This window comes from Emydura macquarii, unplaced genomic scaffold (genome assembly GCF_026122565.2).
Source record: "Emydura macquarii macquarii isolate MOO-44397 ecotype Brisbane River unplaced genomic scaffold, CSIRO-AGI_Emac_v2 contig_383, whole genome shotgun sequence".
Classification (NCBI taxonomy): domain Eukaryota; kingdom Metazoa; phylum Chordata; order Testudines; family Chelidae; genus Emydura; species Emydura macquarii.
The window spans coordinates 10912325-10934193 of NW_027130520.1; the positions used below are offsets into that span (position 1 = coordinate 10912325).

Consider the following 21869-nt stretch of genomic DNA (forward strand, 5'->3'; position numbering starts at 1 on the left):
AGCGTCAAAGTTCAAGAAGTTCACAACAGTCAATGGAAACTACTTGTACAAACTATCTGCATGGTAGTCTATTAGGGAAATTGTTTTATCTGCCTTAAATTGCAACTTTATCTAGGTTCAGCTAGATGGATGGGAGCTGAATGACTATGAAGTGGACTTGTAGAAAAAGCTCTAAATGAATAAGTGTATAGACATCACCCTCCGAGTTTCAACAACTAAGATTTTTGTTAGAGTAGCAGTAGACAGTGTGTCCTGGGAGTCCCATGGTCTTTCAGTACTGCTAGTACAGCTAACCACATTTGTGGAACTGCAGTAGAAAGTTTCAAATGTGGAATCAGAAAAAAGCTAAGTTGCATTAATCATCTGTTATGATGTTGCCCTCTGCAATCTGGGCTGATATCGCTGATCACCCCAATCCCCCACTCCTGGAGCCCATCTTGCACTTGCCCTGCTGTGTGAACCGCCACTCCTGGGTCAGTTCTCTCACAGCCTCTAGCAGATAAGCAGCTCCTATTTTAGTGAGTGAGTGCTTCTGGCTAGTCACTCCTGGGATTCTACAATGGTGTAACCCCCAGCCAACATCCTCAGTCCCAGATGGAACCCTAGGAACTGCCATTTCCAGTGGGCAGCACGGAACTCTGTAAATCTGCAAGCGCATTGGTAATTCAGTTTGTCAAAAAAATTGATATGCACCAGCTCTGTCACTCTAAACGAAGTTTCTCTACACACGCAAACCACATGCACTGCTTTAGATAAGACAAATAAATAAATTTATTAAGTACAGAAAGATTTTAAGTGATTATGAGGCAGAATAACATGTGTCAGATTGATCAGGGAGCATGCTAAACTAAACTTAACATTTCAGTAGCCTTTCAGTCTTTGATGTTATCTTACCACATAGGCTGGCTGAGCAGCCTCCCCATGGCAGTCTGCCCTTTGCTTGATGTTGCTTCATAGATGGATTACAAGGGAGAGCTCCAGAGACAAAAACACTTCTGCTTTTAACGTGTTTCCTCATCACCCCCTGGAGTCAGGTGATTGGCCATGTCCGGCAATGGCAATGATTTCCTCCATTTGAGTCAAGTGAGCATCACCTTATCAGGTGCTTAGGCCAGTCCATTGTTCTTGTATGCATGCCTCTGCAAGGCGTGAACCCCATTTTGCTGTGTGTTTGCATGGGTCTATTCGAGCCATGTGAGACGCACATTTGGGAATATTACATAGCAGAGTTTCATATCTATACATATGTGACATTGCAGGAAACATACTACCATAATAATGTTCAGTATGTCATGAGCATTCCAAAAACAGTCTCATGACATACTTTGCATTAGACAATACACAGACACTATAGGAGTGGAGATGAATGATACACAAATCACACCATCAGGGTGTACATGGCGTACAGTGTGTCACACCTGTGCTATCCAGTTGCACAAGTTAATAGTCTCCTATTACTGTTCCTGCCCTAGTATGGAGTAGAAATAACAATACCAATTGGGGGGTGGAATAAGCCCCCCAGTAAATAGTACATCTATAACTATCACTACGCACAAGGATAAATGGACACAAATCAGACACAAAAAATAACAACATCCATAAACCAGTGGGAGAACACTTTAATTCCCCAGGGCATTCTGTCTCTGACCTGAAAGTTGCTGTACTTCTCCAAAAAAAACTCCAAAAACAGACTTCAAAGATAAATTGCTGAATTAGAAATGATCTGCAAACTTGACACATTTAAACTGGGTTTAAACAGAGACTTGGAATGGCTATCTCACTACCAAAGGTAAATTACTTTGCTCACCCATTCTCACCTCCTACTCAATGGTCGTCATTAGGTCTTAAATACCGGACTCTACCTCCCCCATTGTTCTCAATGCACCTGGATACCTATAAGATACCTCTGTGTTACCTATTTTCTGTATTACTGCATCTGAAGAAGAGAGCTAAGTCTCTCGAAAGCTTATGTCTACAAATATTAAATTTGTTAGTCTTTAAAGTGCCACAGAACTCTCATTGCCTTATCTATAACTAATGTTTAATTAACAGATATAAGATAGAAACATTAGGACATCAGTGGGGAAAGTCAAATTCTAGTTGTTAGGTTATGATACTGTTTGTACTTGCAAGTCAGAGTTCTAACACAGGTTCTGAATGGCACACCTTGAGAAGCAATCCAGCAGAAGTTCTGTACTTATTAAATAAATGATTATTGCAATGTAGGGCAAACAAGTCAAGACAAGATAACTCACCTCCCTCCCCCTCCACACACCTTTTATTGCAATACTAGTCAACCTTGTGCTACTCTGGGGGATACTGCTGCTACTGTGACAAGTGAACTGTCTTGTGTATGTGTGTTAGTATTGCGTGAAACAAAAGGGAATGTGGGGTTTCAGAGAGAGCCCAAGGGTGGTGATGAAAAGGGGAGGGCAGAATGTAAAGGGAGGGAAACATAGAAAAGCTATGACTGGCCTCTAATTAAATGTATATATTGTCTTTGTGTCTGGGAAAGTGCGTGTATTTAGTCCTTAAAAGTTAGTGGATTGAATTTGCATTGAACTGCTTGAGAGAGTAAGGGCCATTGAACTGATCCTGCTCCTATTAACTATCCTACTAAAACACTTGATAATGTGTGTTAATGGTCTGCATTTCAAATAAATGTTTAAGTGAAGGTTACACTAAAATCTAAAAGACTAGAAATGCAGATTTAAGGTAGTCCAAACATTAGCTCTCATGCTGTGTGCTGTCCATATGTAGTAAATGCATGTCATCTTATAGTAGTATCACATGGACTTAAACTTATGACAGCTAGATGTGGGTGTGTTTTTCATGTGATTGTCTATGAAATGTTAATATGTCATATGTAGTGTTCACTGTTCTCTGCCATCTGTGCAGAATATCGAAGATCTTGGTCTCTTACTCATTTTCATTATGTTGAGTCTGCGTCTAGTTTCTGTAGAGTAGATGGAGTTAACGTATATGACATACATGTGGTGGTGAGGAGAATAAACTAACAAATTAACTTTTTAAAACCTCAGAAAATTTGTGGGTAGGGGAATGTGGCATTGATGTGCTCATGAGCTTTGTGATTTTTGGTGAAATAGGCGATGGCATTTACATACTGAATATGTAGAGAAAATGAGGAATGTAAATACTGTGGGCTTCTTAATTATACCATGATTGAAATGGGTGTGGGATAAGTTATTTTTATGTGTAAGGTAAAGAGGGATATCTTGTCAAGACCATGAGACTTGATGTGTGGTTGGCATGTTCATGAACCACAGTTATGCATACATTGGTATGTAGCATACAGGCCAGTATGTTGAGAGGGTATGGGCTCACTGTCCGTCCTGAAGATAATTTGATGGTCTGTTTATAAGATTGTGTCATTAACTTGGGCAGTAACCATGAGAACCAGTAATCCTAAGAAGTTAAGCTTGTAAACTATGCATTTTGATACCTTCTTTAAAAGAATTCAGTGTACACAACTTTAAGATTACCTTGCTTTCTGCCTTTAAAAAAAAAAAAAAAAAAGGGGGGGGGGGGTTTCCCAAAGTTATGGACTGTAACTTACAACTCTGTTTGCAGCATAATCAAGTTTTATGTGGAAAACTCCTTAGCTTTTTCCTGTATATCTTGTAAGACTTGATCAGTAAATAACTCAACATATGTTCTTTAGTTTAGAAATACCAGCTATATCTTGGTCTAAATTTTATAACACTCCTATTCAGACATTTAAAACTTAAATACACTCTGCCGCTTTTTGTTTGTAGACTTTCTTGAACTCTGTCAAAGATGGGAATTAAAGTTAATAAATTCAAAAGTGTCTAAAAGGATTTAAAAAGAACAAAAACCCTTTAATTCTAAAACTTACAAAACCATGGAAGCCCTTTTGAAAATCAGACTACTTAATTAGGTGCTCATATAGGACTAACAGCCTAACCTTATGCTTCAATTTTTGAAAGTCTAACTGTCCTGAGAAGTGGCTCTCACACTGTGGTCTGTGTTCCACAGGTGGTTTTGTAAAGAATTGGCTGGTCTGATGGTAGTGTCTCATTACTTCCAGCTGTCAAAGCATGAAAAGACAACAAACTATATATCACTGTAGTTGGTGCAAAGATGTTGCATGATTGCAAATAAAAGGGAAGTGGTCTGAGACAATCACTTTATTGTGCAGTGGTCCATGCTGTCAAAGAATTTTGAAAAATCCTGTTCTAGAGTTCATAATGCTGGCTAAAATTATTCCAACATTAATATTTGTTTTCTGGTTTTGTGTAATAGATTACACAGATCTAATTGCTGCTGAGTGGAACAAATCTAGTAAAGCTGTAATTATCTATGCCTCCTCTGTTTGTGTCAATAGGCAAGTGATGGCAAGTTGCTTCTTGTTAGGTAGTGGCTTACTAGAACATTTTTTGAAGAATTTTTTTTTCTTTAGATTAACTTTAAAAGGTAATAAAAATTAATTATGACCTAGGCCAGACTTCGTTAAACAAAGGAGAAATCCCCCTTGCTGTTTTTGTCACTATTCACCATGTTAAACTAATTTATTTTTAATAAAGGGAGCTGTATATTCTCTCTTTTCAGCTTAATCGTTTTTAGTCTTTAATACTAGCATTTTTTCCAGAAAGAGCACTGATTTAAAGTTAACTCATCCAGTCTGTTTGTAGAACTTCACAATAAACTGAAAACAAATTAATACATCAATTTTAAGAAATTAAGCCTCAATATTGTGCTTAGGGTTGAAATCCAAGTGACAGACTATATTTGTTATAGTCACACTAACGTAGGTTCAAAGTATGAAAAATAGACAAATTGGTAAAGGAGGAAGAAAATAACACACGAGTCTAGAAGTGAAAAAAAATTACAAAAATGTTTTAATCTTCCTTTCTATCATTTCTTTTTCCTCCCCAAACTTAAATTCAGAGAGGAATCTTAACTTGATCATTCCCATGAAGTGTTAAGGGAGGTTGAGAACTAATGCTCAGTTTAATTAAATTGTGTGGGGAAATCTTCTGTGATTGTTCCATGATGCTCTGTTCATTGCTAAACTTGAATGTTATTGTGAGTAGTGTAGGCACAGTGTCCTAGAATTAATGTAACTACTTGGTAAATACAGTAAGCATAACATTGTACTGTGCAGCCAGTGAGTCTTATAGCCCCCGTTTGTCTACTTTTCCATCTCTCCTATAACAGCAACCTTCCTCTCCTAACTTTTAACATTTATATTTTTATATCTGAAACAGCTGTTTATAATTTATTCTTAAAAATGACATCTTGTGGTGACAGCGTAGTTGTTCCCGTATTGGTCCCAGGATATTAGAGAGATAAGGTGGGTGAGGTAATATCTTTTATTGGACCCTTGTCTGGTGAGAGAATAAGCTTTCAAGCCATAGAGCTTTTTTTCTGGTCTTGAAAAGGTACTTCCAGCATCAAATAGATTGGTTAGCATAAATAGTTAGTGCGTATTGTAAGGAACCACTCAAGGTAGAGTGGACCCTTAACATCTGTGCTATCATAGGATCAAAAGGGGGGGGTTAATGGGTTACAGATTGTTGTAATAAGCCATAAATCCAGTGTCTGTTCCATCCATGATTTTTAGTGTCTAGCAGAGGAGTGGATTTAAGCTCCCAGGTTCATCTATTGAAAGTGTTGTGCAGGTTTCCTTTTGAGAATGAAGACTGAGAAGTCAGAGTGATTGCTTTGTGAAAAGTGTTTACCCCCAGGTGATCAGGTGTGTGGTTTTTGTTGTTGGGGGGGGGGGGTGTGTGTGTGTGTGTGTGTGTGTGTGTCCTTATCATTGCCCTGTGAGAGTTCATTCAAGAGCATAGTGATTGTCTGGTTTCACCCACAAAGCTGTTGTTTGGGCATTTAGTGCACTGGGTGAGGTATACCACATGTTGTGAAAGGCATGTGTAGGATTCATGGATCTGGAAAGGTGTGTTGCGGGGTGTGTGATCATTTTAGCAGTGGAGATAGCTGCAGATTTTGTATCTGTTCTGGTGTTGCCTAGAGAGGTGTGGGGAGGGGGGTTGGTTTTGAAGCCCCGAAGAGAGGGTTCAGGAAAGATTTTTTTTCAGGATAGGAACCCCATCAGGTATTGGTTATAGTTGTTTGATAGCTCGTATGGGTTCTGGTATGGAGTGGCTGGTGACAACTAGGTGTATGTGGTCAGGAGGTTTTATTTCTGTATTAAAGCAGGTTCCTTCGGGGTATTTGGGAGGCCCATTCCATGATGTGATCAACTTATCTGGTGGAATTTTCTTGTTTGTTTGAAACCAGTTTTTTGAGTGTGTTAAGATATATATTCCAGACTTTCTCCTCTGAGAGATCTGAGTGCTTGGATGTAGATGACAGATTTCTTGATGTGTTTGGGATAGTTCCAAGATCTATGAAAGTAAGTGTTGTGATCTGTGGGTTTCTTGTATATGGTTGGTTGTAGGGTTCCATTTGTTGAAGCTGATAGTGGTGTCCAAGAAGTTGATGCTAGTATGGGATTGTTCCAGAGAGAGTTTAACTGACAGGTTGTGGTAAAAAATCTATGAAGGTGTTTAAGCTGTCTGTCCAGAGGATGAAAATATTGTCATATCTCAGGTATATTGTTAGTTTCATGGTGCATTTGTCCAGAAATATTTCTTCAAGGTGGCCCACGAAGAGATTGGCATATTGGGGAGTATAACTGGGTCGGCACCCACCTCTCATAAGCGTCCACTTCTGGTCGATGGTTTCTTTGGCAGGTCTTCCATGACTCAGCCCTTTGGCCAAGTCGCACACCGTCTGTAGGTGGAACAAACAGTCCCGTTCCGTAGTATACTATCTTTACCGTCTCCCGACCCTGGCATGGGGCTGTATCCCCAGGTCTTTTCTCACTGGAGACACTGTCATTGATAACAGCCCATTATGGTACCCTCATTTGGTCTGGCTAGGTTCTGGCTGTGGTCCTGCTGCTTTTTCAACCAGTTAAGAACCTGGTCTTCCCTTTTCAGTCAGTAGCAACTGACTACTCTCTCTGCTATTCCTTTTTATTTGGCCCTCCTGGCCCCCAGTTGGGTGCTGCACCAACCCCTCTGATTGGCTGCTTCCCCTGCAGATTAATTTGCACTTCTGACTCTTAAAGAAACCCAAGATGAATTAATACTCTGTGAAGGCAAGCAACTTAATTTCTCCATGCCCCAGTAAGACGTATGAACTAGAGTCTTCTACTTACACAACAGGTTCTTGTGGAATTTGGTAAGCCAAAACTGAAATACTTTTAGGAACATTTCACTCTTTGATAGAAGTAGCTTCCCAGTCAGTATTAATGGTGAAAATCAAGCTTTTTTCTTACTGTGTGTGTGTGTGTGTGTGTGTGTGTGTGTGTGTGTGTGAGAGATTATCATCTGTTTTTTGTATTTATGATATGGTACAATATTCATGCATTGGATTCATCACCTTTCCTTATTGCCTTTTTCTAAAATCTTGGCTTCTTCTGTAGTGAGATATGACAACAATCCTAAAGATAGAGATATTTCGCAGGGGCAAATGTTCAATCTTCTCTGCTTGACTTTCAGACAGTGTCTTGTTTGAAAAATCTGTGCTACAACCTGTGCCTTTGATCCTTGCTGTTCTTGGCAGGTGAAGGCTAGTTGGGGAGTCCCTGTGTCCTTAATCTGTGCGTGTTGTCACTGCCTTCTGTAAAGAGAACAGCATGCTTATTGATTTAAAGAAAGCATGGGTTCATCTGAAACTCACTGTCTCTGGATAATCTGTCCAACTATCAACCAATATCTAATCTTCCATTAGGTTAGGATTATCAAAGAGGTTTGTAATAAAGCAACTTTTTCCTTGACCTTTGTCAACTAGGGATTCCAAACTGGGTGTGCCCTACAGACTGCACTTGTGTGGTTGATCGTCTGTTGGATGAAAATCAGGTGTCCATTCAAGTGTTTGATCTATATCACTTTCCTACAACGTGAGCATGAAGTGGTGATGGAGTGTTTGCACGTCCTTGTTTAATTTAATCTCCCCATAACAATACTTGTAAAAAGCCACTTTTTAATATGCCACAATGTTAAGATTTATTATGATTTAAAACATTAAAGGTTTGTTTGGATGAAAGCAAGGGATCCTTACAATAAACCTGCAATATTGTGGTTGGTGGAATTTCTGGAAAATATAACTACTGTCTAATTCACCTCCTTTCTAGGGTTAATAATCCCAATCTTTCCAATTTCATGTGAGGTTTTTCTATGCCCTTGATAATTTTCCTAAACCTTCTCTGAACCACCTCTAATTCTCCAGTCATCTTCTTGACATGAGGGAAACAATAATACACACAGTATTCCAGTTGAGCCCATGCCATTGATTCATAAAATGGGGTTAGAATATTTTTCTTCATATTCCTTATGAATCCCAACATTTTGTTTTACCCCCCTCCCCCAGCTGCACATTGCATAGGGGTCTTAACTGAGCCTTCTACAGTGATGCCTAGGCCCCTTTAATGAGTTGCTAGTTAATTTATGACTTTGCAAACTGTACAAATATTTCAAATCTTCTTTCCAATGCGCATTATGCTGCATTTCTTAACGTTGAATTTCATCTGTCATTGTGTTGCTCATTCAGTTAACTTTTATAGGTTCTTCTGAAGTTTCACAGTCATTTTTTATCTTAATTAACCTAAATTACTCCTCTGCAAATTTTGATATCTTGCCCCTTTCCAGATTATTTAATAAACAGAGGACCTAATATAGAACCCTGAAAGACTTCATGTTAAACTTTTGACGCAATGAAAGTTGGCCACTTATTCCTATTCTGTTTCCTTTCTCTTAGCCAATTTTTGAACTGACAGTACTTTACCTCTTACCCCATGGCTGCTGATCTTCTTTAGTAGCCTCATATGAATGACTTTTTTTCAACAAGGCCTTCTGAAAATCTAATTTGTCATTCGACTCTCGTTTTGTTAAAATTCCAGTTATCTGAATACAGTGTTCTTCTTGGATTCTAATTCCTGCTGCTGCAGAAATTTCATGTTGGCTTTTAGCTTGCTGGAGGAATTTAAACTTCCTTTTTCTGCTCATTCAAAAAAAAGTCAGGAGGCTGGAAAACAAAGGGCAGACTGGATACCAGTTCCTTGAAGATGCATCTGGCTGTTCCATACTCTCCTCTTCTTCTGTTCAGCACTGGTTTTTCAGCTATAGGGTGAAGATTTTTCCAGATTACTCCAATTTGTTTTCTAGAATTCTTCAGAACTTTTTCAAGATATTTCAGTCTGATGACTTTTGGAAATCAAGCTTGAATGGGGCATGAGTGTGTGTCAGGGAAATGGATGTTCTCTCAGTCCTTTCTACAGAAACCCAAAAGTATGAGCTAGCCTCTTTACAACTTGGGTTAGAGGATAGTTATGTTCAACATTTTCCTGTAATATAAACTGATTGGCCTCCCTTTCCCTCTGTCCCCCATTTTAGTATTAATATCTGCTGTTTTGGCACCCTGCTGTTTTGGCTGCTGCTATGGTATCTATAGCAATAAAAATGCTGAGCTGGTAAGCAGTTGGTAGATGAGCAATGTCTTAGGCCCTTGGTATAGGGTAGGGAATATCTACTCTGATGTGATCTTTGCTGACGTGAGAATTGGAGTTCTGAGGTGCTTCAAACATTTTCCTGTCTTAATGCCATTGTAACATACGTTGGCTTTGCCAGAAGGGTGGCAAAGTTTTGAGAGAGTGTCTGATTAGAATTCTAAGCTCTGCAGATGAAAACTTCAGTTGGTGCAGGTACTTTTTATCACTCATTGAGATTGATTAGTGCTGCTAGCTGAGGGAATACTGATCTGCTGATGCTTTAATTATATAGTAGAGGAGGAACAGGAAACTGAAGGTTTATGACCCAACTTAACCTGGCTTGACAAGAACTTAGAAAATGGGTCTCATATGTCCTGCTATGGCAGTGTCAAAAGTGAAACATTCCATCAGTCAGTGTAGTTCAGTGACATAGAACCTTGACACAGGCATTCCAGATGATGCATTTATGAATTTTTTCATATTTATAAATGCATCAACTTTCCTTCAGCCGTCCTCAATTTTCAGCAGAATGATCCCACCTGTTATCGAATATCTTAAATTCAAAGTGACCTTATTTAAAGCTTTAGGAATCCTACCCTAACATCCTTTAATACCTAGGTCTGATCATTCCTAAAGTCTGTTCTTCTGGATGACTGAAGCAGTTTTTATACTACAGTAATTCAATCTTTCACTCTTGTATGTACCAGTTTGACTTCCTAAATAATAAAAGTATTGACTGTGTGTGTCTTTTAGAACAATTGGACACTTCATATTTTTCTAGCTCTATACTAACCACATAGCTAGACTTCAGATTTTTAAGTATTTCCAGTTGTCTGTGCTTAATGCAAGATGTTTCCTGCTAATGGGTAACATCAAAATACAACTGAGAAACCATGAGCTTCTAACCTAAACTTCAGTTTCAAGTAAGAAAGAAGGTACAGTTCTGCTAGTAGAACACTTGCAAATTCTCTGTTAAACAAAGCAAGATTGCTTTAGTTGGGAATGAGTCCATCCTGATCTGGTAACTGGTTCAAGGCTTTTTGCAATGTAGCATGAACTAGTACTGATCTTTTGTCCTTCACCTATCAGCCCTTGCAGTCTTTACTGGCTCCCAACAGGCAGTTGAGCTATGTGCATTGTATAACTCATGGGGATTATTAAATAAGGAAAGTAGGTCCTTTCTCAAGAATATAATCTATCAAAAGGGAAAGACTGTGGAACTGATTCTCAGTTGCTCTAAAGCCCCCTTATACTACTCCATACTGATGCTAAGGGCTGTTGCAGCTCCCTAATGGCCCCAGGATATAAGCACAAAGGTTGCTGAAAGCCATGTTTATCTGTCTTCCCCCTTTTTTCATCCCTCCCCTCCCCCCAAATTCTTTCATTCAACAAAAAGATGGAGTAACATAAAACTGAATGTCAGAGGTTCATTCCATGGTTTTCCCAATGCTTTGGGGAAGTATACAGTAGACTTGCCTATCTCTGTTATTTTGTTCCTATTTCTCCTCTAAAACACTAAAGTAAAGATCTCTTCTCATATCAGCATGGTGACTGTCAACCATGATGTTCTACCCCATGTGACAAGCTCCCTGCTGCACTTCCAGTTTGGATTCTGCTGGGAGTGGTTCATGTAAGCAGAATGTTAGAGATGCAATCCAACATCTCAGAGCAATTAAGGAAAAATCGGCTCTTAAAATGGGTCGCCATATGTGCTTACTATCATACAAAAAGAGCACTCTAAATTTGAAAATTAGTCTGTCTTGATGGTGAACAAGACATTCTCTTAAAAGTACTCTTCTTTATTTCTTGCTGTGAATGAATACTTTACCTTTTCCCTTTCAGTAAAAAGCAACAGTCAAAAAAAACTAACTCAACCTCATGAGGCACCATCTTACAGAAAATTATTTTGAATTGTTCAGCCACTCATGTGATCAGACTTATTTGCAGAGCATGAAGTACTTCAAAATTGGCATCTGGATTGATGTATGGGAGCTGTATGCATTTGTAGCACAAATGACAAGGTACAAGCTCTTAACATGGGACCTGACTACTGTTTCTGTTTCAACAGTTGGGGGTGGGGGGAGTTCTAGAACAGTGGTGTCAAACCTGTTGCCCTTGAGATAAACTGCATTAAAGCAGAGGTCCCCAAACTAGGGCATGCTGCTCAGGGGGCATGGAGGAATGGGGGGTGGGGAGGCCGTATGTCAGGGCCCGGCCAACCTCTATGGGAGCAGGGAGGGAGCACCACTTGGCCCTTTGAGTCTGAGGCTGGCCCTGCCTCCCAGCTGTGGCCATGGTGCTCTGCTCCTGGCCCCCAGCCTTGGCACCTGGCCCCAACCTCAGTGCCTGGTTGCGGTCTCAGCTCCCAACTGCAGCCTTGCCCCCAGCCTCAACTGCAGGCCCCTCCCCTCCCCCCCAAACTGTGGCTCCATTCCCAGCCCCCGCTTGGGGGGGGGGGGGGGGCACGGACAGCGGTAAGGGGGAACACAGGGTAAAAACTTTGGGGGCCACTGCATTTAAAGTTTGTATTTGATTAAGCATTGAAAGTGCATCCTCTGATTTGTAAATCAAAGGGCTGGTCTACACTAGAGTTTGGTCGACAGAAGTCAGCTGTTGACAAAACAGGGCGCGCGCGCGCGCACACACACACACACACACACACACACACAGTTGACAAAACCACCCTATTTTTTTGGCACTGGGCAAGCCGTGGGCTGCTGCAGCCTGGCTCCTGGCTGGGAGTGGGGGAGGGAGCCGGTAGGAGAAGTCCCGTGTGGCTTTTAGCTGCTAGAGCTCAAGAAGGGAGGAGAGAGTTGCCTTCAAACTTTTAGCTTAAAAAAGTTTGGCTTCCAGAGACAGACTGTTGTACTCCACTGTCCTAGACCTAGCTTTCAGTGTACTTCATCACTGACTGCTGTAATTTCCACACTGAGCAATTTTTGCAGCTTTCTTCAAGAAGTCTTTAATATGCTGTGATGTTGACTTTATTAATTGTAAAAACAAACGGACACATCTAGCCTTAATGTAGTGGTTAAGTTAAAGAGGCACTGCAATAAAACTGCAACATTCTGGTAGTTAGAAATTCAGGAAAATGTAACTGTTGTCTTAAAATTCAGTTAAACCATCTTAACATAAGAATTAAGAGTTTCATTAGCGGTGCTCAAACTTACCACTTTCCACACAGAAAGAACTTGAGTAAGAATTTGCGTAATTCTTTTAACAGATTGTTGTACATATAGGAACTTGTTCCCCAAGATTACTTCCTCTCCTAGAAAGTTCTTGTTGCTAGTAAGTAAAACCTAGTAACATTAGTGGGAGAGTGTATGTGGGGTTGGGAGTCAGGGGAGGGAGAGAGTTGGCATTACAAAACTTTTTGTAAATTGAAGTTGTCTTTGTGTAACCATTTTGATAACTTTCACTTCTGTTTTCAGTGGAGACGTGGCAGGGGCATGGGGCACTCAATGCTGCAAAATGGGAAAATAAACCAAGGGATTTTGTCTAAACTTCTAAAATGCTGTTGGAGGGGAAAGGATTGTGGAAATCACTTTAAAGTGTACAGTAAAAGTTATTTGGCACACTTCAAAAAATGAAATAACATTTACCTTTTTGTGTGTTTCACTGTCTAACTGTATCCCTTTTCAAATTTCTCATCTGGTTGGGGATGAGAATTGTAAGAATTGTGTACTGTGCTGAAAACTTGATTGAAATATGTAACTGAGCATATAAACTGAAGACCTGGAAATAAGAATGCATCAATTCAATCAATAGCATGCCGCAGTAGAACCTAGCTAACTCTTTTGCAAATCCACGAATCTGATTCACATAAGAAAAATCTCTCCCTTCTTCACAGCAAAGATTTATAGAAAGATTCTCAAATACTTTCACAAACTATACCTCAATATTCTTCCTTGTATTCAAAGTCAGGAAAGTACTAGTGTAAAATTAAAATATAATGGTTAAAATATATTTTATGTTGGTGAATTATCAAGCTCAATAACATTGTACTTTAAGTACACATTAGCAAAGTTCTAGTGTAGTTGCAGTAAATTCCGTCTCATGTATTGGATCCCAGTAAGGCTGGAGGCATTACAGGGTGATGGTCATTTAAAAAAAAAAAAAAAAATCAGTTTTGCCTAAACCACAGAACAATGCTTTAAGTTCATCTTCCCAGGAAAGTGAAGTGTATATGTATAGGGAGGATGTGCTTTACATCTTACTCTTTGTAACAAATATACGGGAGGAAGAGAAGTCTTCTAGAGTTATGTTTATATGTATAACTTGGTTTATATGCAGATATTTCTCATACACTGTGTACTCTTTAAAATACATTTTGTTCAACTCAAAAGCTGTAGCTTTAGCTGGATCTAGTCTCCAGAAACTATAAACATTGTCTGTGGCAGACAGTAACAACGAACCTAGAACCAATTAAACATGATCTTTAGAAGCATTGCTTGTGCAGTTGATATATTCTTGCCTGATGGGGGAGATCAATCATTTTAGTCTTTCCTTCATTAATAACTTCCTGGATGATTGGAGGCACTTGTGTAGTTAATTGATTCCCAGTTGTCACAATGGTTTATATTGGTCAGATCCTTAAAGCATAGTAGGGGAGTGAAGTCTGTTCCAGCAGCTGGTTGTCTGTCAGTTTGTTAGATAGAGTCGAGAGTCACAGGGAGCAAGCTGAATTAGATGTCTGCCCACGGGGTTGTAGTCAGCAGCCCGTGACAGTACTGAGAGAGGGAAATGAATTTAACACGCTCCTTGCCTCAATATTTTTCAGATACGGGCCAGAAGAAGTCCTCAGACAAGAAAGATGGGCGACGAATGTCTTTTCAAAAGCCTAAAGGAGCTATTGAATATACAGTAAGTTGCTGCTTGACTGTTTTTAAATATTCCTTTTGCATAGTAATGTGCAGAGTTTTGAAGTTTTTAATATTCAATATAAACAAAATAGCTTGGCTAATTACCTTTGTTCTCTTCAGTACTTTTACTTCTGATAGTTGATCACCTTATTGGAAATTAAGTAGCTAGTATTATTTTAAGGTTTTCCGGGAGAGATATGAAGCATGCTGCAAAGGTGAAACTTTAGTCTTCTATGCAAGTTAAATTAATAATTCTGTTGATTGACATTTATTCAATTATCTCTTGAAGGCTAATTATTCAATAACTTTCAGTACATAACCTGAACTATAAAATCACTTATGACCTCTAAAGCTTTCAGCATCAGTAACAATCCACTGAATATGGGAGAAATAATAAAAATAGGATTAAGTCCATCTTGGTGGTACCTTTCCAGCGTTCTCCTACTAATTTCCATTGATCTATACCTAACAGAGCTGTACTCTATTTTCCCAGCAGTATCTAAAAATGGAGCCTTTCTCTGATTATGTTCTTGAAATGACCCTCAAACTGTGCTGCAGTCAGTTTTTTTCACATTTCTGGTTACTAGGGGAAACTGAAGTGAGAAATATCTGTCTTGTGTTGTGTGGCTGTATAATTAGTGCATGTGAATTTTCAATTAAACATGTTGAAAGTCAGTGAAGTAACTACTGAACAGTTCTGAAGCTTTGTGATGAAATAAAAATATTTTCCTCTATAAAAATCTGTGAAGAATAGGTTATAAAGATGTCCAGTAAAGCAAATTATGGCTTTATGTAGGAGTTAACATGGTCAATTTTTCTTATCTACTAATATGGATAATCTTGCCTTCAAGAAATATTGTGGGAAGGTGGGGGGGTTCTTGAGTTTAGTTCCAGGCTAACTGTAGTCTTTTTTGCACAGAAAACTTGAAGTTGCAATCTAAATCTAATCTTTCATATGTTGTATTTTTAAAAATTCAACAAAATAGACAGATTTGCTTCCAAATGATATCATTTTGGCTGAATATTATGTAAATATATTTTGGTTGAAATAGCTGATCAGTTACAACTTGTAAACTTGAGGTATCAATCAACTGTCATTCTTGTACAATTAATAAAATCCTTTTAATACTGCATAAAGATATTCTCTTTTGTCACTGTATACAATCATGTTCTCTGACGTACTGTGAAACAAAAAATATGAAAGCTTAACACACTATTCTGTACAATAGTTAATCAAGTGGATGTATTCTAGAAAACTTTATTTTTGTGCCAAGTAAGTACACGCTTCGGTATCGCAATACCTGAGAAAATGTATGTTACAATTGAGTTAAAACTTGTGTGGCTTTATGGTTTTTGTTTGCAGTAACAGTTTATGCATTAGAGATGGTATCTCCAACAGTACTTATCACTTGATTTAATGAAGGAATACAGTTCATGTAATGTGGCTTCTATTGAAGGGGTCCCCTGTGTGCATCTCCAGCATATGAACTCTTGAAGTAATTCAAAATACAATATTGATTTAGTCATGCAGTAGTTTCTTTGGTAAAAAATTTTCAGTTCACATCATAAGTTTGATGCAACAGAACATATCTTGCAGTAACATGTATACACACAGAGCTTGCTATCATAAACTCATGCCTCCATCCCATCCACACACATTGAATTCTAGGGCTCTGCAGCCTGTGTATTCACACATACAATAGAATTTGGGGTTCTGAATAACAGATGGGACCATGATAACCTGCTACTACCCCGGTAACACATGCAGAGAATCATAGAAGTGCAGGACTGAAAGAGACCTTTAGAGGTCTTCTAGTCCACTCCCCTGCACTCAAAGCAGGACTAAGTATTATCTAGACCATCTCTGACAGGGTGACTATTTAACCTGCTTTTAAAAACCTCCAATAACACACATTCCACAACCTCCCCAGGCAATTTATACCAGTGCTTAACTATCCTGACAGGAAGTTTTTTTTTCTAATGTTCAACCTAAACTACCCTTGCTGCAATTTAAGCCCATTGCTTCTTGTCCTATCCTCCGAGGTGTTAGAGAACAATTTTTCTCTCTCCTCCTTGTAACCTTTTATGTATTTGAAAACTGTTATCCTGTCCTCCCTCATTCTCTTTTCTCTAGACTAAACAAACCGATTTTTTTCCCATCTTCCCTCATAGATCATGTTTTCCAGAACTTTAATCATTTTTGTTGTTCTCTGGACTTTCTCCAGTTTGTCCACATCTTTCATGAAATATGACGTCCAGAACTGGATACAATACTCAAGTTGAGGCCTAATCAACATGGAGTAGAGCAGAAGAATTATTTCTCATGTGTTGCTTACAACATTCCTAATAATATATCCCAGAATTATGTTTGCTTTTTTTGCAATGGTGTTACACTGTTGACACCTATTTAGCTTGTGGTCCACTGACCCCCAGATCCCTTTCCGTAATACTCCGTCCTAGGCAGTCATTTCCCATTTTGTATGTGTACAGCTGGCTGTTCCTTCCTAAGTTGAGTACTTTGCATTTGTCCTTATTGAATTTCATCTTATCTACTTCAGACCATTTCTCCAATTTTTCCAGATCATTTTGAATTTTAATCCTATCCTCCAAAGCACTTGTAACCACTCGTAGCTTGGTATTGTCTGCAAACTTTTTGTAAGTGTACTCTCTATGCCATTGTCTAAATCATTGTTGAAGATACTGAACAGAACCAGACCCAGAACTGATCCCTGCAAGAGTCCACTTGATATGCCCTTCTATGAAACACTCTCTGGGTATGGTTTTCCAACCAGTTATGCATCCACTTTATAGTAGCTCCACCTAGGTTGTATTTCCCTAGTTTGTTTATGAGAAGGTTGTGCAAGACAGTATCAAAAGCCTTATGAAAGTTTTAAAAAGAAAACAAAAACCCACATCTACTGCTCCCCCTCCCCATCCACAGGGCTCGTTACCCTGTCAACGAAAGCTACCAGGTTGGTTTGAGATGATTTGTTCTTGACAAATTTATGCTGGCTGTTACTTATCACCTTATTATCTTCTAGATGTTTACAAATTTCTTGCTTAATTATTTGGTCTATTATCTTTCCAGGTACTGAAGTTAAACTGACTAGTCTGTAATTCCCAAGGTGTTCCTTATTTCCCTTTTTATAGATTGGCACTATATTTGCCCTTTTCCAGTCCTCTGGAATCTCTCCCGTCCTCCATGACTTTTTGAAGGTAATTGCTACTGGCTCAGATATCATCTCCTCAGTCAGCTCCTTGAGTATTCTAAGATGAATTTAATCAGGCCCTGGTGACTTGAAGACCTCTAAATTATGTAATTTTTAACTTGTTTTTTCTGTACTTTAGCCTCTGATCCTACGTCTTTTTCACTGGCACCCATTAAGTTAGATGTCCAATTGCTACTAAACTTTTTGGTGAAAACTGAAACAAAAAGTTCATTTAGCACTTCTGCCATTTCCACATTTTCTGTTATTTCCCCCCACCCCATTGAGTAATGGGCCTACCCTTTCCTTGGTTTTAATTTTCCTTCTAATATATTTGTAGAAGGTTTTCTTGTTAGCTTTTATGTCTCTAGCTCGTTTAATCTCGTTTTGTGCCTTGGCCTTTCTAATTTTGTCCTTACATACTTGTGTTATTTGTTTATATTTATCCTTTGTAACTTGACCCAGTTTCCCCTTTTTGTAGGACTCTTCTTTTTGAGTTTCAGATGTGAAGATCTCCCAGTTAAGCTAGGTGGTCTCTTGCCATACTTTCTATCTTTCCTAATCAGTGGGATAGTTTGTTCTTGTGCCCTTAATAAGGTCTCTTTGGAAAAACTGCCAACTCTTTTGGACTTTTTTCCCCTTGCACTTGCTTCCCATGCGATCTTACCTACCAACTCCCTGAGTCTTCTAAAATCTGCCTTCTTGAAATCCATCATCTTTTATTGTGCTGTTTTCCCTCCTACCATACCTTAGAATCATGAACTCTGTCATTTCATGATCACTTTCACCCACGCTGCCTTCTACTTTCAAATTCTCAACCAGTTCCTCCCTATCTGTAAAAATAAAATCTAGAACAGTCTCTTCCCAGTAGCTTTCTCCACCTTCTGAAATAAAAAATTGTCTCCAATACAGTCCAAGAACTTTCTGGATAATCTGTGTCCTGCTGTTATTTTTCCCAACAGATGTCTGGGTAATTGAAGTCCCCCCATCACCACCAGTTCCCGTGCTTTGGATGTTTTTGTGTTTTATAAAAAAATGTCATCCATCTCTTCTTCCTAGTGAGGTGGTATGTAGTAGACCTCTAATATGACAATATCCCTTTTATCTTACCCAGAGACTTTCAATAAGTCTGTCTCCTATTTCCATCTCAACTTCAGTCCAAGTATAGATATGAATATTGCCCAGAATGAGATGCACCTAAGTTTCTGATTGCTTCCCTCTTTTCTATCACTGTGTGAAGGATTGGTAGTGCGTCTTCTGGCTGGACCCAGGCTGGTGCCTGCAGAGCGAGCCCGCTCCCTAGAGAAATCCTGCCTGGGGCCCTCTCACTGAATCCAGGTAGGGTAGTCTCCAGTCCGATTTAATTACTGCGGGTTTTATTTCAAGCCTTTTTAACGAAAACATGATCAGAACTTCACAGCCTTTCCCCACAAAGTCTGTACAGGTATGTTTCTTCCCCAAATCTGTTCCTTACTCCATGAGTTCACCAACTCAAAGTTCCTGGCTATTCCAAAGTCCTTTGTGCTAACAAGGATTTTCTCCAGTTTCCCTTCTGTCCCTCTGTCTCTTGGAGTTGCCCCTCTCAGCAGTTGTTCCAGCCTCTGGCTCATATTGCTGCCTTCTCGCCTATATCCTGCTCCACCTTTTAGGAGATGAGCCATTTAAGTTGCTGGTCTCTTTCCTAGGTGCAGCAAGTAGGGCTAATTGGCCAACCAACGGCAGGCCTCCGACTCATGAAGATACAAGGGATAGTATTCCTCAGAACCGCATCTTCGCTCCCCGCCCTCAAAAAGAGGTGGTATGAATAATATATTCTGTTACGTGCTATTTTACATCATTCTTTGAACACTTGGGCCCTATAATTTATTCCAGTTGCCGTTTGTTTACTACAGGGAAAGACTTAGTTTGCATTCCCTAAAACTCTCAGAATGAGATGGTATATTGTGCACGTATGCATACAGAGTGTATTTGAGTCTAAAAACAGCAACAATTCATAACAATAATTAGTCCTCCTTGGTCAAATCTGTCAGACATGTAAAATAATCACAGTATGCAACATCCTCAGTGCTCTTTTGTTTTTCTTTCTTTTGTGTTTTGGGACGCTTTTTTGCACCCTTTTCTAATAATTAGCATCAACTTGGGAAAACCTTCTCTGCATTTGTCAATTTACAAGACATAGCTAGCAGCTATGATAATGGGGTCCTGAGTTATTGAAGCCAGTACTGGCTTGGGTAGATAATTGGCTTTGCATGATACAGAGAAATCTGGTTTCATCAGAGATCACTATTATTGTAGATATCAGATTCTTTAACTCCTTTTCTCAAAGTCAGTCATCTGAGAGATATAAAAGGATGCATCATCTACTGTACTTCGAAACTCCCGATTGCAGTAGCTGTTCTTTCCCAACTATCTCCCAAACCTGATGTATGGCTCTGTAAAATTTCCTGAAACTGTGCTCTAGGTTCTCTTGCTGAATAGACAGAGCTACTTCTAGTAGTGAGACAAGGTGGGTGAGATAATATCTCTTATTGAACCAACGTCTGTTGGTGAGGGAGAGAGAGAGAGAGAGTCCTTCAGGTCACCTTGTCCTCCTAATATCCTGAGACTGACGTCTACAACAACACTGCATACTACTTCAGTAGGTAGCATCACGAAAGCCATAGAAATAATTAAATGTTATTGAATAGCATTTCTATACTAATATTATTTTACATATACGGCTTCCCCTACTGTAGTATCTCAGAGCTCAATTTTTAATGCATTTATCATCATGTGATTTGTTTAGGTCGCAGCACATATTAGACTGATACCTGGTAAAAACCATCACATTTTGGACATTCAAGTGCCTTTGGAATGAATTTTTGTTTGGCTAACCCTGTGTATGGTGGTGGCTTCTTTTTTTTTGGGTTGGTGGGTAGAGGAAAGGGCTAGGAATATACAAATAATGGGCAAATACTATTGTTTTGTTGGTTTTTTGGGTAGCCTGTCATGGAGGTCCCAGAGAAGGCTTGCTTATGTAGTAGTTCTTAAATGTACTAGTATAAGCACCTCCTTTACATATTCTTCAGACTTTAATTCACCAAAAAGTTTCATGCTTGATTTTTATTGTTCGAGATGTATGATAGACACGTTTTTGGATACCTCATCCAGACTAGCAGAAACTAAAACTGCAGACCAAAGGTTCAGTTCCTTGAGATTCTTACTGAGTTTGACAATCCTACTCTTCCTGCTTTCTTCCTCGCCCATTTTTTTCTTTTGGGAGATTGGGGTAACCTAGGAAAAAGTGGATCTTCATGCTGACGTGCTTCAAATAGTCCACTTCTTGCATGACCTTTTAAGAGTCTATTTTTATCACTTGCATTTCAGTTGATGGCTTTTGTTTCATGACATTAAATTTGTGGTTTTAAAGTTTAATTTCTGCCAAAGTGTGTGTATCACCTTTAGGAGGAAATTTATTTTTGTCCAAAACACTTGATCTTCCCCTTAGTGTTTTTCTTAGTGGCAATTCTATCTGCTCTAAATCAGTTTTCCTGTAAAGGGATACTTTCAGGTTACATATTCACACCTTGCACATAGTGTTTATTGTTAATATTGAAGCTGATTTTTTTTAAATAACCTAGTTTCCATTATTTTTGCTATATAAATTTATTTAGCATTCTGCTGATTTTGAGCCCCTGTAATTTTTTGATTCTCAGGATAGTTCTGTGTTAGGGTTGCAAAACCTTCATGATAAAATTCCTTAGCAGACTTTTTCCACTGAAATAGTAGAGTTTACAAAAATGTACCTATTATGGCAGTATGGGGTTTTTTGAAACTCTTTAGAGCTATAGTGACCCTGAAGCACAAGAAATTTATTGATCATTTAATGTTGTTTAAATTGATAAATAACTAAATTGACTGAGAATTGGTCAACTGACAGAATACAAAATAGTTGATGGGTGACATGTTTTGTGGTTGGCGATCTTACTAAAAAGACATTTTACTGGCTCAAAAGCCAGCTGAAATGAAGTTCATGTTTGTAGGAAATCAGCAATCTTTTTATGCGTTTATTTGGTTGAACTTTGTCAGCTTACACATGATTCATGGATATGGTGATAATCACTCTGAAAAATGAAAAGTGCAGTGAGACATGGAGGATGAGACTGCTGCTTTTCTACCAACCGGTAGCAATCTTATTCAGCAGAATAAACAGCTAGTCATATTGATGTTAATTGGAAAGATAAAGCACTCTGTTCTGAGTGCGGAGAAAAAGCCATGTCT

General features: G+C 38.9%; 1 protein-coding gene across 6 annotated transcripts in view; it reads left to right on the top strand.

The window, feature by feature from the left end:
- Positions 1-21869, top strand: part of OXR1 (oxidation resistance 1) — a 443668-nt gene that overhangs the window by 323671 nt on the left and 98128 nt on the right. For all 6 annotated transcript variants that reach the window (XM_067537380.1, XM_067537382.1, XM_067537381.1 and 3 more), the window contains one exon: positions 14322-14404. In XM_067537380.1, the coding sequence (XP_067393481.1) occupies positions 14322-14404 (83 nt within the window). The remainder of the gene's footprint in view (positions 1-14321; positions 14405-21869) is intronic.